Source organism: Lethenteron reissneri, chromosome 9, assembly GCF_015708825.2.
Source record: "Lethenteron reissneri isolate LAM-NWPU_2019-01 chromosome 9, ASM1570882v1, whole genome shotgun sequence".
In the NCBI taxonomy this organism is placed as follows: domain Eukaryota; kingdom Metazoa; phylum Chordata; class Hyperoartia; order Petromyzontiformes; family Petromyzontidae; genus Lethenteron; species Lethenteron reissneri.
In genome coordinates this window covers 2,381,922-2,394,721 of record NC_083787.1, presented here as the reverse complement: position 1 = coordinate 2,394,721, position 12,800 = coordinate 2,381,922, and the positions used below count along the sequence as shown (strand labels likewise).

Below are 12,800 nucleotides of genomic sequence, written 5' to 3'. Positions count from 1 at the left end.
CATGCATGATAAGAGTCCTAAGTACAATCGGGGAATCGTTCACAAGTTGTTTCTTTTGGGTTAAGATTGTAGGGTCGGAATGTAAATCGTTTTACGATAACCCTCCACCACCACAGTCAATAAAATCAAGCCGTCACGTGGGCAAAGAAGCCAATCGATTTGGCCTATCAGCAAAACCAAATGTAATTTTTTTATTCAATAAATTTTCATATTATTTTGCTCATAACCCAAATCAAGTGTGGCATAATTTGCCCATTACATGACAACTTTTATTTTTTATCCGGCTCCGTTGGGTGGTGGAGGGCTTCAATTAAACATCGACATTGTACACTGCACGATGACCTAACCCCCCCCCCCCCCCCAATTTTTTTACTGATTTACTAATGGTGTGAGTAACGGGGGGGGGGGGGGCTGCTTCCACGCATCAGCGGAGTGACTTTGTCTGCCATGGGCCCTGGCGCAGAGGGAATTGAAAGCCACCCACCACCCCTCAAAGTGTCCTCTCCTCCTCTGTGGTCTCGTGCCCTCTGGGTCCTTCCTCGGTGCACGTGGCACTGACACGCAGGCGCACAAGCAACATTTGGGCCACCTAGTGGCCTGTAAAGTATTCTTAGTTTTTTTCGGTAAAGTCACGTAGGTAAAACATCAAAATTAATGAAAATAAAATGAAACAAAATTTTATTTTATTTTCAAAATAAAATAAAGAATAAAACAAAATTTTATTTAATTTTTATTAATTTTGATGTTTTACCTACGTGACTTTACCGAAAAAACCTAAGAATATGAATCCTTGCAGTCACGAAAGCATCAAATCTAGAATTATGGCCTGTAAAGGTTTAGCCTCGTTGAAAGTTGTTCTACTTTGAGAGAAGAGTTAAGGCAATTCATCCCCATGTGTGGCGAACGTGTATATTACTCATCTAAACACATTAACAAACTACATTTAAAATTGTGTAATATGAATCGACACTTAAAATACAATTTACGTTCTACAATTGAAGTTACAACATGACATCCATTTTGATGACGATGCGTACAAATACATTCGTAAAATAATTAAATTTGCTTTTTAAATGATTTACGATGTTTAGTATTAACCACAACTATACACTTGCCCGTTTTCATTTACGACGGTAACGATCGCACCAACACGAAAACCAAGTCATTATGATTTCGTCGGACAATTATCACAGAATTAACCTGATTTCTCATTCATACACCGCATGTTACATATTACAATTTAGCAACTAACAGAACGGAGTACTTTCACTGTGAACATGACATCACAACACCGTTTCCGCATTGTTCATTTGGGGGTGGGTGGCCAACACCACTCCCGGCCGCCTTTGTCTCCCCTGGTGGCGATTTTTTTAAGCACCGCACCAGGTACTAATTTGAGGCTGAGTCGACCTAGGGGAGACCCAGGACCGACTCAGATAATCGTCGAACTCGGGCTGCCGGGTTCGGAGCGCAGCGTGGCGCTCACCACTACCCCACCGCTCCCCATCACCACCACGCACTCCGCAATTGAAACCCAAGAAACCGCGACGCCCACAGAAACCTGAGAAACAGAAACCCGCGCGTTGCCATGGAGCTCCCCCGCCCTCCCCGCGGTCACCGCGTCGCGAACCAATCAGAACGCTCGTTGCTCGCGCGCGCGCCCGGGCGCTCCCCGACCAATGGGAGGTGGCGTTGTTGGTTGTTCGACTACGGAAAGTGAGAAGCGCGTGACACGTGGTGGCGGTGTTGGTGGTGTTTGTGTTGGTGGTGGTGGCAGCATTCTGACGCTGCTGCTGCTGCTGGTGCTGCTGCTGTTGAGTTGCCGGTACCACGAGTGAGTTTCAGAGTTTCTCTCCCTCCCCCCTCCATCGCCTCGAACACAGGGGGTCGGCAACCACAATAATAATAAGAAGAGGCATTTTTATTCCTTCGAATCGTCACTATTTCAAGAGCCTCAGTGCAGCTGCGTGGTGAATACGAGACGGTGGTGGTCCTCTTGATTAAATAACGACGTCGCGAAGCGGCAGTTCTTTAGAGTCACCGAATGCGGCTCCGAAGCCGCAGGTTGCCCGACCCCCCCTGGCCGAACGTATCCGCCGCGTGTTTGAAGGCGTCCTTCTTACCTCGCCATACACACCGTCATCGCGAAAGCACGCTTTTGGTGTCTCGTGCTTTTTGAATGTAACGAGCGCGGTGCAAAGCAACGTCTAGTTAACGCCGCACTGGCCGAGCTGTATTTGCCCACGTATTTGGTGTTGACATTATTACTTCAAAGTATGTTCTTGCCCCCAATCGGAGCACCTGTAGTTACCCCGTTTGTGATACGGGCATCAGACAACCGCTCTTCAATCTTGTTTAATTAGCTCACGGCTTGTGATGGAGCATGTCATTAGCGCACTCCGTGGACGTCACTCTTGGCATAGATGCGGACATCACAAGAACGTTCTGATACGGCGCCTGTCCGCTTAGAGATGCAACAGCGGATATTCGTACGTAGGAGAGCTGTTGAGTTGTGTGTTCATCGTCCTCAGTCGGTCATGATCCGTCTACTGCTGGATGAAGGTCTCGCCACGTTGTCGTCGCCACTCGCGTTGGGGTTTTCTTTAATGCGGACGTCTTAAAGCGCTCGCCCGTGTTTACTAGCGCACGGTCATGTGCGTTCCGCGTTATTCAAGGGGGTTCTCAAGCTGATTTGCTTCGTGGCTCACCGCTGTACGTCATGTCGAGTTTCTAAATGTCTTCGGATGAGATGTAAATTCGTTCGTTACACGCTGAACGGACCCGATAGCTAAAGGAGTCACACGTGGCTGAAAGCTTTAAATGGAATGGCATCTCTGCTCCAGATATGACACGAGAACACACGCGCGCAAGATAAGTTAATGTGATATGCGTGATATTTCTTGGCGGTATCAAAGTATAAGAAAAGGTGTTACCCTTTCTGGCAATTAAACAGGTGTTAAGATGTTCGGACACCAAACAGAAACCTTTTGCGAGGAATCAAGTCTGCATTAACCACGCGTGCTTGTGGTAAACATATATTAAAAAAAAACATGCTCTGGTAATATACATAATATGCACAAAGGATAAAACCTATTCTTATAATGTGATATGTGTTTATCGCAAGCTATGTTTCAGACGCCAACAGCAATTGTATTTGTTCTGTTAGACGTGGTTATGCAACGTCCATCAACGCACCCACTCGTGTGTCCTGGAAGAACTTGGAAACAAAAGTGTATTGTCTGGAAACTGGGGGTATTGCTGAGAGGAGGTTGATTTGGTGAATGGAGTAAATTATACAGGGTGCTTAGAATTAGTTTTTGTATTGATATGGGACTAACGTTTTTAATGGTAAAATAACGGATAAAACACTGTAACATGATAATAAATGTATGTAAATAGTTTCAGAAAGTCAGTTTCCACTTGTTCCCCATCATTGTCAACACATACTTGGAATCTTCTCCAGGTGGTGTCCAAAGCCCGGCGGCATATTTCTTGTGGCATTGTTGCAAATTCTTAGAAGTGTTAACATTTTTTAGAAGCACCCTGTATTACCTCCATATGTGGGGATGATTTGCTGCAATACTTTAAGAGCAGCGACATTTTTCAGTAAGCCTCCACACGTGTTGAAGTTGGTTAATTTAATTCTAGATTTGAAGTTTTCGTGACTGCAAGGATCCATACTCTTTGGTTCTTTCGGTAAAGTCACGTCGGTAACTTTACCGTAATTCTGTTTTTTTGCTGTGGTTGTCTCACCTGATGACGGAAGCTTGTGTTGCCTCCGAAACGTCGTGGTTTTTTTTTATTTAGTCTTGTATAAAAGCCATTTATAGTGCAATGTTTATTTGCTAAATACCTGGTATACATATTTAATATAAAATATTGTACTTTTTGAATATGGACTTCCCACTGTACAGACAGCCATTCCGTCAGATGTCAATATTGTTATGTTAATTATGTAACAGAAAAATGTCGCATTCAGTGTTGTTGTTCATATGTTTTTACGGTGCTGTGTCGAGGTGGCCAGGTCGCTCGGAGGTCAGAGTGCTGCGTTGTCCCTGTTGATATCCTGGGTTTCAATATGGGCATCCTTTTGTTATGAATGTCTTTCTGTATGTTGAACTTCTTTTGCACGGCATGTAGCCAGCCGATGATTTAAAAGCCCGTAGCTCCAGTGGCTTCCTAATATCAGACGGCTGCAGAAGCACATTTTAAAGTTTTTTAATTGTCATAAGTTGATGGTCTCAGCCCAGTTAGTAATTGCTGCACAACTTACAACCATCACCATCACATAAACTTAAAAACATTCTGGCACGTCGAGATGTGATGCATGGTGGGCGCAATTGTGAATCGATGATGATTAAATAACTGCGTTGTTTGTGTCATTTCTGCCTTCGCAGCAAACTGCGGAGGGGGAGGATGGCTGTGGCGGTCGAGGCTTTGCGGCTGAATTTTGCCGGCCGCTTGCTGTTGGCGCCCATGGTGCGGAATCGGAACGTTGCCCACGCGCCTGCTCGCCCTCGATTATGGAGCCGACATTGTCTACTGCGAGGTCGTCGTTCCGCGCGAGCTTCTCGGAATTTGCGGTGCCGTAGCTCTGGGAGTTTAAATTCACTCCCCACTTTGTTACCATGTAGGGCGAGCCGTGGTTCGCCAGAGGGTGCCCTGATTCATCACCTGCCCTGGCGAAGTTTGTCGTCAGGAGTTTCTCAGGGTGACATGGTCGATATATCCAAATGGAACAGAAAAAACCTTTGCTGCCTTTTTGACGATTTAAATATTACATTACTGTGCTGATTAAGTTAAGATGCTCAGCTGGCTGGTTGTGGTAAGATTTTAGCTTTGCAATGAAAGTGAATAATTCTTAAAAAAAAAATCTCCGGAGTTATTTTGCAATTTTCCAATGATTTCTTTGAAAGTCATTTGTGATCCGGTGGAACATTTTGGTTCATTTATATTGGCGGACATTATGTTCAGTTATTCCTACATTGCAGTATGTGATGCGTAGAGCAGCATTTGGCCCCGCTGTGCTTTGGAGGGCATGTGTCATGTGTTCCAATTCACTGTCAAATTGTTTTATTTTACTTTCACCAGTGAGGCAGTGGAAAGTCAGGCTGGTAGAGAAATGGGTAATGCACGTAATGATTGTAAAATTGCACTGTTATCTTGAGAACAAGACCTTGATGCCCTCTTCCAACCAAACCTCTCCTATTTTTTTTAAATTGGGAAAATATCGTTGTGGAGTGGTTCTACTTTGTGCCACCCTCCGCAAACTACCTTCTGCCCTGTGGTGTTTTGGAGACCAAACATCGACATTCTTGAGTTGCATAACATGTTGTGCAGACTAATCATTGCTTATACCAGACCGTGAAAGCTATGGGGCGTCTAGGATGCTCCACATTGTGTGAATATAGTCCCGTTGCACTTAAACCCATAACACATTACTACAATTTTATTATATTAAACTGGTTCAAGGTTTTTATAATGAAATATTTTTATTTTCACTCTGCTCAGGCAAGGATTTGTCCATGTAAAAAAAAAATCACTTATTTTAAAGTCAAATTTACAAACAAAGTTTCTCTGCAAATCTTAAAAAAAAATGTGTAAATGATAAATAACACTGTTTCTGAGTGTCGACACCGGATTGTTTAGCTGAGCGGTTTGGGAATTCTGGGTATACGCATGGATTGATACAGTACGCCCCCCCCCCCCCCCCATGTACCCTCATCTCAGTTCTCTGTCCCGTTGTGGGGTGATTGCAGGCTGATTGTGTACGGTAATTCCACGCTTAATGCGTTTTTGCTTGACGGGGCACTTTTCAGGAACGCATCTACCATGTTAAACGAGGAATTGGTGTATCAAAAAAGGCTTTAAGACGTGATTTCAAAATGTCCACAGGCTTTTTTCAATCCACTGCTGGTCAATGATATCCCCACGCCACGTCACTCGTAGAGATCGATTGACCATGCCTCACCACGATGGTCAGTGTGGATTGGTGAAGGAGGAGGCACCTCTAGTACTGGTTAAGTTATTATTTAGCGCTGATGTTAACCGTGCCAGGAGATCGAATAAGGGTCATTGTGCAGTGCGCTAAGCACTGTGCAACCACTCCACTCAAATTATAAACATATCTTCATAACCAGGTGAAAACTCATTTAGATTTAAACTACATTCTTCAAAGATGACCGAGTCAACCATACAAACGTAATAGTTAGACGTTTGAGTAATTATCACCAGTATACTGTTTGCGTTATTACATAACATTCAGATTTTCTTTACACTAATTTTGGCATTCCACAGTGCATACTATTTGTATTGGACAAAGCGTTTGCTTTGTAATAATTACTTTGAAAGCAGCCAAAAGTCTCTTTGAACAGATGAATATCCATGCTCCTCGTTGATATCTTCCGTAAACGAAACCGTTCACCGAACCTCAATTCTTTCCTTGTGCGTTTACTAAAGTTTTAACTTTTCTCGAGCCTTTGTGACATTATTAGACTTGCATTATTGAAATTTAATTTAAAATGTATATTAATTTAATTGAGTTGTAACAAAATGCCATGTCAGTGTTTGAAATTAACATGCCCTTTATTAATAAGATGCAGTGGTGTAATGTCCTGTTTAAACAGCTAATGTTGGGGGGAATAATTAAATATGTTTAATGTTTCCAATTGGTTTGGACGTTTTGTGCTTTGGCCATAATGAGAAGGATGGTGTGTGTGGCATTGGTGCAGGACATTAATTTTCTTTCATCACACTGAATGTCTTTCTAATGTGCCGAGTGATATTTTATTGCATTTTGTCATAATTTCTCATGCTTTGACACAATTAACTTATGGAAATACGCAACTTTAGCAACGTATATCACGACCCCTCGTTGACATAATTTTTCATTGCTCAAATTAAAATGTTGAAACCGCATCTTAAACAACCCCCCCTCCCGCCCCCCACACAAATGACATACTTTATCACTTTAGATTAATATGATTCGTTGTAATTACATTGTGTTTTCGAGCCTGTCGAGTACAATTATGTGATATTTACGACAATTTAAATGAGCGGATATATGGATTTTTTGATCACCGGTGAGTAATGTCGTCATTCCCGGCTGGAATTAACGTAACGCTGCTTAGCCACCGAGTAGCTTCCCCGTCCCCGTGCCCTGTGGTGCTAATTTTTTGTTTCTTTTTGAAACCCTTGCGTTCTGCCCATAGGAGCTCATTGATCTGAAAATGCTGCAGTGCACGAGGACCGAAAACGGTTAGTTAACTCTCGAACGTCGGTTCACGGACGTTGCTCGGCTGGGCTGAAGGCTAAGAAACGTGGGTGGTGGTGGTGTTGTTCCGCACTCGTAAGCACGTTATAGGAAAACTCTCCTTGTCCAATTTGCTGTGGGGTGTGCTGGGAGTGGATCCTGATGTTCGTGTTTCGCGTGCATTTTTAAAATTTTTATCGGAGTGGTAAACCAGGGATACGTTTGCATCACTCCTCTTATCCACACACGGATGCATGATTCAGAATGTAATGCCTCCCAGAGACTACTTCTGACTTGAATTGTCCACATAAATGGCTCTGATAAAGGGCCATCGCATTAATGCTCAACAATTATAGGAAGGTGTGTGGATCGCCTGGGTTTCACGGATTATTGGAAGCACTCTTAATAGGGACTTGGATAAGAGGAGACGTGTACTGTATCACCAAGTTATTTGTTTTGGGATTTTACAATCGGGGCCAACTCGCAGATGTTTATGTGAAATAATGTTTGAAGTGTTAGCAGGAGGGATGTAAGAGCAGCTTTTCACAGGAGTTTACACATTTACAACGTCTACAAAGCACATCTCAAACACTTCATCACATAGTTAGCTCTTGGAAGTTGTTCTAATTTTAAAATAGATGCAGTATTGCATTGTTTATTGTTAATGTATTAAATGCTATATTGTTTGGTGTTTGTATTGATCGCATTTTTTTGATGTTAGATGTCTTCAATATCTGTTTATATTTTTACTGTATCGCTTTGCGGCCCAGGTCTGTCCAAAAATGTGACCTTTCTGTCTAGTGGGATTCTCATTGGGTGAAATAAAGTATACGTGTATGAATATTATTATTGGTTCTGTGTAAGTTGGACAATAGAAATGACGTTGAAATATTTTTTTCATGTCTGTGAAGTGCATTCCCATTTCTCATTGTGACAAAGAACGCAATATTTTCATGCATTGTCTTTTTTTTTCATTTGTGTAAACCATTTGAAGTGGTTGCCAATTAAGAAGAGGGCGACGTTTAATTTCCTTAATCTTAAGACTGATCATGTTACGGGAACACGAGCAGAAGGAATGTTCTTTCTTGGCTACTGGAAGCTGTGTGCAGTGTCTTGATCTTTGAATCGTTATCACGCCTACATTAACTTAGCGTCCTTCTTTAAGAGTAAAGAGAGAAAAAAAAACGTCCATCTCACCAAACCTTTCTTTCGTGAAGGCAAGCACAAGCTACGTTTGTGCAGAAAGGTGTTAAAGTGTTGGTATCCCAAGGGTCAAATCGTAGTAAATATGTGCGCTGTAGATGACTATTTCTGTCTTTTATCATGAAAATAATCATATCAGACTGCTGCCCGTAATTGATTTTTCTCCCTGTGGGTATATAATGAGGAATTTCATCGACCGTACCTTGAAATATACACATTCGCAATTTCTGCCCCCTGAGTATGTGCAATGCAAATACATTTATTGGATACAGCTAAATAAATAATCTGGAAAACACAATTCATCATTCAACAGCTCGTAGCAAATATGAATATTTCCTCAGGGCCAAATTAATACAGGCCTGCGACTGCACTTTACAGATGCATCTTGTGTCTGAATGTGCGTAGTGCCACACAGGTGGTTTTGAAACGTTCCACGACATCTATCAAAACGTTGTATCCGTTGAGAGTTTATCCCCCGTTGCAAACTTTTAAAAGTGCCCGTGATGCGATAAAAACCACGTGAATTTGACAAATGAATTTGAATTGCTCATGAATTAAAGAAAACCCAACTGCCACTTATCAGAGTTACCTCGAAAAAAAATATTTTCATTCCAAAAGTCTCAGGAAATGGATGCATTGCTCAGCTGTCAATGCGGGTCCCTGGTTTTCAGTAAGACGTTTAATGTGAGGTATTAGCAGAACGCACTTGCACCACACATCTTGTGATTACACTTAAAAAAAAAAATCCATGCCCACCGTTATTTTTAGATTCAAATTTCTACCGAGGGTGAACAGCAGCGATGCGAGGTCTCGTTTGCAGTATGCCCGTGGCATAAAGTGGTGACATCTGTTTGGATTTTTCTCCAGAGGTGTGAACATATTGCCTTGTTCCCCCCCCCTCCCCACACTAGCTGCTTAGTCTTACAATGTGTATTAGATCGGTACTGCCGTTACATTATTGCAAGCCTATTTCACCCGTGATAATCAAGCTAAACCTTAAATAAATGCACACTTGTTTCTTTTAAACACATTTTTCATCAGTATAGGGTGCTGGATTACATGTTCAGTGTGTGCCACTGAGGATGTAAATAATGTATTCTCTTTTTCGATAACCATTTACGGGATGCATTATCAATTGCAAATGTCACGGAATTGATAGTATAATTGTATCCAGTAAAGTTTGGTAACGATCCTAACCGTTTGGCACGCACGGACCCTCAAACGGAACAGTACGTTCCTAGGTGATTGGTCACGTGACAACTTACTGGTGTGGCATGTGACTTAATGGACTTGTTTTTCTGTTGCAATATTGTTTTTTCTTGTTTGTGCCTTTTGTTTTCGTGCAATTTCTTAATTTCTCTATTCATTATTATTGTTATCTGAGGATTTTAATTTGCGTGGTAGTTGCTATGAATAGGATTTGGCTCGTATATAAATAATGTAGTCCTTAGTGGAATCTATTAGTATAAATTATGCTAGAAAAATGCAATTATTATGCATCTACTTATAAAAAATTATACATTGTCAGTTCACTGCTGGATGAAGCCCTCGCCATGAAGTCTTGATCATGGCACGTTTTTGATCATACATCACCATGCTGCTCAGTGTGGGGTTGGCGATGGTTGTTAAAACTGATAACAGATATTTTGTAATTCATTGTATTCACGTGATTATCTACAGTGCAAAGAAAAACTGAAGTTCAGTGCCACTCAAACAAAGCGGCTATAAATGCCTGGATACTTTTTTATCTCTTGACACTGATGGAAGATACCCTGTGAATCTTTGTAACTGTTCGGAAAATATGAGTTATTGGGTTCCTCTTAAAATGTCTTTTTGACGGCATACAGACTTTTCCCTGTCTCTGACATAAATAGGTGTTGTAGGCAGTGATGCCTTCAAATGATTTATCTGAGAGTTAATTCGTGGTGTGTGTGTGTGTTTGTTTTACTTGCAGAGGCGTTGGGCACTGTGGATTTTGTTACGTCCAATGGGAGGACCGTATTTAGGACGTGCAGCCAGGAGAAAGACAAAGTAGTATTTCAAATGGTAATGCAAACCGAGTGCGTGTGATTAAATCTGTCAGACCGTGTTTGCTTTTAAGAGTAATCTTCAAAAATATGTATTGGCAAAGGAAAAAAAAATGCATGTGCCCATTTGAAACAACATTTGTGGTCGAAATGTTGAGTGTTCTGTTTTGTCCATAATTATCCTGTCCTAAAAATACACGGTGTCCAGTGAGTTGTCGTCCCTTGTTAAACAATTATAATTCGACAGCCGTCTGTGCTCGGTTGATGGAGCTGTGCGCATACCCTCGGAAGTGTGAAGATTTTACCAAATGAGACTCGTCCCTTTATACACATCGAGAATCCCAGGTGTTCAGCGACATCTGACGCGGAAATATTTTGTATTTTTCTATTACGTGCTGTTGGAGAACCCTTGAGCTTTTTGATGTAACAGAAGATTAAACACCGATTATAGGTAGTACCGTGCCAACATTTCCACCAGACGCTTCAAACGGCTGTTTAATTATAATTATTTAATGGATGCACACATGATGATACCATTCGGGGCAGCCTGTGTATTGTTTGCTACTGCATGCCAGTATGCCACAGCGTGTCTAGACTCCTTGATGGATTTTGACCCCTTTGGAACAAGCAACGCCTCCTCTGAGGACATTAGGTGGTTTATCTTCTCTGTGTTTTCAAGGAACACGTACAAAACAAAATCAGAACTACATCCAAATACATATTTTGCACAATGGGCAGCTATCTTCGTGTGCACAACTTCACACCCCCTTTGTCAAACTGTTGCACCTTGCAAAAATAAATTGTCTTAGATAATTGCCGCGAACAGCGTGCACGGTAATACGTTTCGCCGTGAACATTTTGAAATTTGCCGTTTATGAGTCATAAATTGGATTTTTGTTGTGGGCGGCGCTCATTGTCTTGGCCGCTGAGCGCGCACGCTCGTGGGCACGAGGTACGGTCATCCACCCCCAAAGTGGCTCTATTTGTCATCATTAGATTTGTGGCGGGTTTGCCCGTAATGGTCATTGAGTGTTTGCCCCCCTTTGTTCAGAGGCAGGTTTGGTGATGCGATGACTTGTGCTCAGACAATTCGATAGTTATTTTTTTTTCCGGCAGCGGAACTTGTTGCACGATGCGGACAACAGGGGAATATAAAAGGCAGCGTTTACCTTCAGCGGGAACGAGGATCAGGGTTACAATCTGACCGTCTGCGCCGGACGGCGTTTTTGATGCCAGCTCGTAGCTTTTTTCTTTTCCCTTTACAAAAATATTTTGGTCATTCCCAAATTAATTAACGCAACTGGATGTCCTCCCCCCCCCCCCCCCCCGGCGACTGTGAAAAGTATGACAATGAAATGAAGTTAAATTCCGTGTATTTACAACTTGACATTGTTTTCCACAATTACCCTCCTATTGTGCTGCTGGCGCAGTGGCTTGAGACACTATTGCAGCTTGCAGTTTCATGGCGACGTCTAAGGAGGTCATTTCCGTAGACTTCTTTTTAACAACACCCTTTACGTGTCCTGTGGAGATTGTTGATTGCGTTTGTGATCAAATTTAAATTGTCCATTCTTAGAGCTACAACAACAAACCAGATTAAGTGAACACGTTTAGACGAACTTGTTTGAAATGCTCTCTGTCTCTCTCGTTGTCTGTCTTGTCCCTTTAGTCTCTCTCCCCTCTGTTACTTCTCACTACCTTCCGCCTCCATATGCATGGCGCTCTGCGATCCATTGGTGGACATCTGTGAAAACGAGCTTCATAGCTCATCAGATTCCTCCAGTCTAAATAAAGATTCTGATTCTGATAAATATTCTCATTCATTGCTGAAGAAGAAGGTGCCTTTTAAATCTAAATAATTCTTTATTGTAAAATAAACATGCATGTAATATCATGGTTTATTTGCATTATTTGGTGATTGGCTGAGATCAATTCGCTACACTTGAGGATCTGATTCAATCGGAGGCTGATACAACCTGTATTCAAGCCCAGGATCTCAGTGCTGCCAGCTCACTGCCTAACCCGTGAGTCCCACCCTGGCACCTCTAGCAAATGAGAAAGTGTGATGGTCGTTGTGCAAATACCGAGTTTTTAATGCTGCTGAGGTTGGTACATTCCCAATGTTTTTTTGTCAATGATTCTTACCAAAAACATCAATGTCCTTGTTTTTTTAGGGCACAGCGGATTCAGATCGGGCCCTCCAAGTGGCAAGGCTCGTGTAAGTGGGTACTTATGAAGAGTTGTGTTTGTGTATTAATTTGTTTTAACAAATACACGCCTGCTTGAATATGCATGTAAACAACCCCAATGGTACAGGG

At 42.1% G+C, this 12,800-nt stretch overlaps 1 protein-coding gene across 1 annotated transcript in view; it reads left to right on the top strand.

Annotated features, from left to right (window-relative positions):
• Positions 1–1,717: 1,717 nt before the first annotated feature.
• Positions 1,718–12,800, top strand: part of DUS2 (dihydrouridine synthase 2) — a 136,698-nt gene continuing 125,615 nt past the window's right edge. Inside the window, 6 exon segments of the mRNA XM_061548634.1 lie at positions 1,718–1,834; positions 4,398–4,485; positions 4,487–4,549; positions 7,212–7,257; positions 10,410–10,501; positions 12,657–12,700. Coding sequence (XP_061404618.1) covers positions 4,417–4,485; positions 4,487–4,549; positions 7,212–7,257; positions 10,410–10,501; positions 12,657–12,700 — 314 coding nt within the window. The 5' untranslated portion in view covers positions 1,718–1,834; positions 4,398–4,416.